The following is a 5,064-nucleotide window of genomic DNA, read 5'->3' as shown; positions in this document are numbered from 1 at the left end:
CAGGTCACTGACTGTCTCCTGCATTGCAGGGGGGTCGTTCTCCCGGTCTCTGTATTCTGGCTGTGGAGGCTGGATTGCATCAATGCAACTAATCTTGTTATTAAAGACTGAGGCAGAGAAGGCATTAAGCACCCCAGCCTTCTCCTCAACACTTGTTACCATGTTCCCTCCTGCATCTAGCAGGGGATGGAGACTCTCCCTGGACTTTCTTTTGCTACTGACATACTTACAGAAACATTTCTTGTTATCCTTGATTGCAGAGGCCAAATTAATTTCCAGATGGGCTTTAGCCCTCCTGATTTCCACCCTGCATAGCCTCACAGCGCCTTTGTAATCACTGTGAGGGTTAGCCCCTTCTTCCAAAGGCTGTAAACTCTCCTTTTGTCCCTGAGATGCAGCCAAAGCTCCCTGTTCAGCCAGGGTGGTCTTCTCTGGCTTCGGCTTCTCTTACAGTGCCTGGGGACCGCCTGCTCCTGAGCCATTAACGCTGCCTTCTTGAAGAGCTCCCAGCCTTCCTGGGCCCCTGTACCCTTCAGGACCATCTCCCAGGGGATCCTTTCAAACAGGTGCCTAAACAAGACAAAGTCAGCCCTTCTGAAGTCCAGGATGTCGGTGCTGCTTAGCGCTCTCCTGACCTCTCTAAGAATAGAGAACACTATAACTTTGTGATCGCTGTGCCCTAGTTGGCCTCCAACCGCCACATAATCCACCAGTCCTTCTCTGTTCACAAAGAGGAGATACAGCAGGGCACCTTCTGTAGTCTGTTCTCTCACTGACTTCTTCCAAAATTGAAGAAAGGGAAGCGAAAACAACCCAAAAGCCACCCATGAGACACAAAGGCAGTCCCTACCTCCCATTGGTGGCCAATGCCCATGCCTTCTGTGTGCAATGGCTATTTAGGAAAAGCTCCTCGTGTCCACCCCCCTGTTTTACTGCTCCATAAAACATTCTGTGGTACAAAGCATGTCTTTGGTGTCTCCCTTTGTGTCACTCTCCTGGCTGTGTTGCTGAGCCACCTCTTGACACTCGCTGGCAGGCAGAAGGAGAAAATGGGAAGGCCTGGATGCTGTGCTAGTGCTCCTCAGCCATGGCTAAAGCACTTGTGTGCTCTGAACACTGACTGGGGCACACATCTAAAGCAGAGCACTGCGAGAATTTCTAGGAATGGAAATTAGCTCCGTCACAACAAGAGGCAGTGCAGAGCGTCAAGGCCTGTAGCAGGTCCCAGGCTGGCCAAAGGCAGCGGGAAGGGAGGGGCAAGTACCCAAAAAGATCCGCCATGAGTTTATGGTTCTGGGCAGGAAGAGCGTGAGAGAATGAAGGCATGAAGGGTCGAAGGAAGGAAGGAATGAATGTTAAGAGCTGAGAAAAGCAGGGAGAATGAGAAGGAAGGGCTGGAGGGAGCCGTACCGGGGTGCGAGGAGCTCATCCATGTTGAGGACACAGTTGAGGAGGGAGAAGAAGCAGTCGAAGGCAGGGGGCTGGTTTTGGCTGTGGAGGGTGCAGAAGACTCTGTGGCAGGCAACTCTTTTGGAGCAGCGGTTCTCGTGGCAGAAGGCTTGGTCCTTAGGGTTGTAGGTGTAGGCTTGGGGCTGGAGGTTGTGGCTGCTGTGGAGGAGAGCGTGGAAGTGGTGGGAGATGTCAGGCGGGTGCTGAGTGGACTGCTGGGGGCAGGCGTAGAGCTGGGGCTTGGAGCCGTCGTTGTGAGAGGGACTTCTGTGCTGGTGGCTGGGCTGGCCTCTCTGGAGACAGAGGTCTTGGAGGTGCTGGTGGCGGAGGTGGCGGCGCTGGTCTTCTGCGTGGTCAGAGGCGGTGATATGTGTGGCACGGTTGTCTCTTTGTGTGTGAAGGCTGCTGGAGGAAAGCACAGGTAGACTGAGGGTGTCAGGCCAAGCGGGGAAGGCAAAGGAGGTTGGCAGAAGCCCTGGGATGGGGCCTGGGGCAAAAGAAGCAGCCATGTATCGCACCGAGTCTCACTGAGTGAGTGAGAGGATGGTGCTTCTGCTGCTTCCCCAAGCCACCCCGTCCTGCTGAGATGCAGTTGGGTCCAATGTGTGTGTCAGTTTGCAGTGGGGTGGCCCTGTGTGGATGCTCAGCACCCACACAGCCACTTGCTTGCTTGCCCTCACCTCAGCAGGAAGGAGGAGAGAAACAGCAGTACAAAAGTCTAGAAAACCTGACATGTCAGGAGAGAGACGTCTTCCATAACTGAAAAAATGGAGGGGAAAACCACTCAAAACCAACCCATGAGATGCAAAGGGATCCCTCCCTCCTCCCACTGGTGGCCAATGCTGAGGCAGTCTGCGAGCACTGGCTACGTGGGAAAAACTCCTCCTGGGCACCCTCCTGTTTTACTGCTCAAAATGACATTCTGTGGTACAGAGCTTGTCCTTGGTCTCTCCCTTTGGGTCACTCTCCTGGCTGTGTCGCTGAGCCATCACTTGCCACTCGCTGGCAGGCAGAAGGAGAAAGAGGGAAGGCCTGGATGCTGTGCTAGCACTCCTCAGCCATAGCTAAAGCACTTGTGTGCTCTGAACACTGGCTGGGGCACATATCTAAAACAGAGCACTGCGAGACTTTCTAGGAATGTAAATTAGCTCCATCACAACCAGAAGCAGTGCAGAGTGTCAAGGCCTGTAGCAGGTCCCAGGCTGGCCAAAGGCAGCAGGAAGGTAGGGGCAAGTGGCCCCAAAATATCTGTAGTGAGTTTATGCTACTTGGACGGAAGGGCAGGAGAGAAGGAAGGGAGGAAGCAAAGAAGGAAGGAAGGCAGGGTGGAAGGCAGGCACGAAGGAATGAAACAATGGTAGGAGCTGGGAAGAGCAGACACAAGCAGGAGAAAGGACCGGAGGGAGCCGTACCGGGGTGTGAGGAGCTCATCCATGTTGAGGACACAGTTGAGGAGGGAGAAGAAGCAGTCGAAGGCAGGGGGCTGGTTTTGGCTGTGGAGGGTGCAGAAGACTCTGTGGCAGGCAACTCTTTTGGAGCAGCGGTTCTTGTGGCAGAAGGCTTGGTCCTTAGGGCTGTAGGTGTAGGCTTGGGGCTGGAGGTTGTGGCCGCTGTGGAGGAGAGCGTGGAAGTGGCGGGAGATGTCAGGCGGGTGCTGAGCGGGCTGCTGGGGGCAGGCGGAGAGCTGGGGCTTGGAGCCGTCGTTGTGAGAGGGACTTCTGTGCTGGTGGCGGGGCTGGCCTCTCTGGAGACAGAGGTCTTGGAGGTGCTAGTGGTGGAGGTGGCGGCACTGGTCTTCTGCGTGGTCAGAGGCGGCGCGATGTGTGGCACGGTTGTCTCTTTGTGTGTGAAGGCTGCCGGAGGAAAGCACAGGTTGACTGAGGGTGTCAGGCCAAGCGGGGAAGGCAAAGGAGGTGGGCAGAAGCCCTGGGGTGGGGCCTGGGGCAAAAGAAGCAGTCCCGTATCAGACTGAATATTTCTGAATGAGAGAGAGGATTTGGCTTCTGACTGCTTCCCTAAGGCTCCCCTTCCTGCTGAGACACCATCAGGGCCATTGTGTGTGTCAGTGGGAGGTGGGTGCCCCTGGCTGGATGCTCAGCACCCTCACAGCCACTCGCTGGTTTGCCCTCACCTCAGCAGGAAGGAGGAGGGAACCAGAAGTGCAGAACCTGAGAATATCTGACATGTCAGGAGGGAGACACCTTCCAGAAGCCAAGAAATGCAAGAGAAAGGAACCAAACCCCACACATGAGATGTAAAATGAGTCCCGCACCATGTCCCACCTGTGGCCCATACCCAGGTGTTTTGTGAGCAATGGCTCTTTCAGAAAAAATCCTCCTTGCCACAAATCCCAGGGTACTGCTCAGCACAACGTTCTGTGGTACAGAGCTTGTCCTTGGTTGCTGCCTTTGGGACACTCTCCTGGCTGTGTCGCTGAGAAACCCCTTGCCCACTCACGGACAGGCAGAAGGAGAAAGAGGGAAGGCCTGGGTGCTGTGCTAGCGCTCCTCAGCCATAGCTAAAGCACCTGTGTGCTCTCAGCACTGGCTGGGACACACATCTAAACCAGAGCACCACACGACTGGCTAGGAACAGAAATTAGCTCCATCCCAACCACAGACAGTGCTGAGCCCCAGGCCTGCTGGAGGTCCCAGGCTGGCCAAAGCAGCAGGAAGGGAGGGCCAAGTGCCCCTAAAAATCCGCATGAGGGTATGGTTCTGGGAAGGAAGGACGTGAGAGAAGGAAGGCAGGAAGTGTTGAAGGGTGGAAGGAAGGAAGGAAGGAAGGAAGGAAGGAAGGAAGGAAGGAAGGAAGGAAGGAAGGAAGGAAGGAAGGAAGGAAGGAAGGAAGGAAGGAAGGAAGGAAGGAAGGAAGGAAGGAAGGAAGGAAGGAAGGAAGGAAGGAAGGAAGGAAGGAAGGAAGGAAGGAAGGAAGGAAGGAAGGAAGGAAGGAAGGAAGGAAGGAAGGAAGGAAGGAAGGAAGGAAGGAAGGAAGGAAGGAAGGAAGGAAGGAAGGAAGGAAGGAAGGAAGGAAGGAAGGAAGGAAGGAAGGAAGGAAGGAAGGAAGGAAGGAAGGAAGGAAGGAAGGAAGGAAGGAAGGAAGGAAGGAAGGAAGGAAGGAAGGAAGGAAGGAAGGAAGGAAGGAAGGAAGGAAGGAAGGAAGGAAGGAAGGAAGGAAGGAAGGAAGGAAGGAAGGAAGGAAGGAAGGAAGGAAGGAAGGAAGGAAGGAAGGAAGGAAGGAAGGAAGGAAGGAAGGAAGGAAGGAAGGAAGGAAGGAAGGAAGGAAGGAAGGAAGGAAGGAAGGAAGGAAGGAAGGAAGGAAGGAAGGAAGGAAGGAAGGAAGGAAGGAAGGAAGGAAGGAAGGAAGGAAGGAAGGAAGGAAGGAAGGAAGGAAGGAAGGAAGGAAGGAAGGAAGGAAGGAAGGAAGGAAGGAAGGAAGGAAGGAAGGAAGGAAGGAAGGAAGGAAGGAAGGAAGGAAGGAAGGAAGGAAGGAAGGAAGGAAGGAAGGAAGGAAGGAAGGAAGGAAGGAAGGAAGGAAGGAAGGAAGGAAGGAAGGAAGGAAGGAAGGAAGGAAGGAAGGAAGGAAGGAAGGAAGGAAGGAAGGAAGGAAGGAAGG

General features: G+C 54.4%; 1 protein-coding gene across 1 annotated transcript in view; it reads right to left on the bottom strand.

The window, feature by feature from the left end:
- The window catches only part of MUC6 (mucin 6, oligomeric mucus/gel-forming), a 60,436-nt gene that overhangs the window by 10,037 nt on the left and 45,335 nt on the right, over positions 1–5,064 (bottom strand). The window contains exons 34-35 of the mRNA XM_026850477.1: positions 2,862–3,302; positions 1,411–1,851 (exon numbers count right to left, since the gene is read on the bottom strand). Coding sequence (XP_026706278.1) covers positions 1,411–1,851; positions 2,862–3,302 — 882 coding nt within the window. The remainder of the gene's footprint in view (positions 1–1,410; positions 1,852–2,861; positions 3,303–5,064) is intronic.

The sequence above is a fragment of the Athene cunicularia genome (assembly GCF_003259725.1).
Source record: "Athene cunicularia isolate RWA chromosome 5 unlocalized genomic scaffold, athCun1 chr5_part2, whole genome shotgun sequence".
NCBI classification, from domain to species: Eukaryota; Metazoa; Chordata; class Aves; order Strigiformes; family Strigidae; genus Athene; species Athene cunicularia.
The sequence above is the reverse complement of the archived record's forward strand: the minus strand, read 5'-3'. Positions and strand labels throughout refer to the sequence as shown.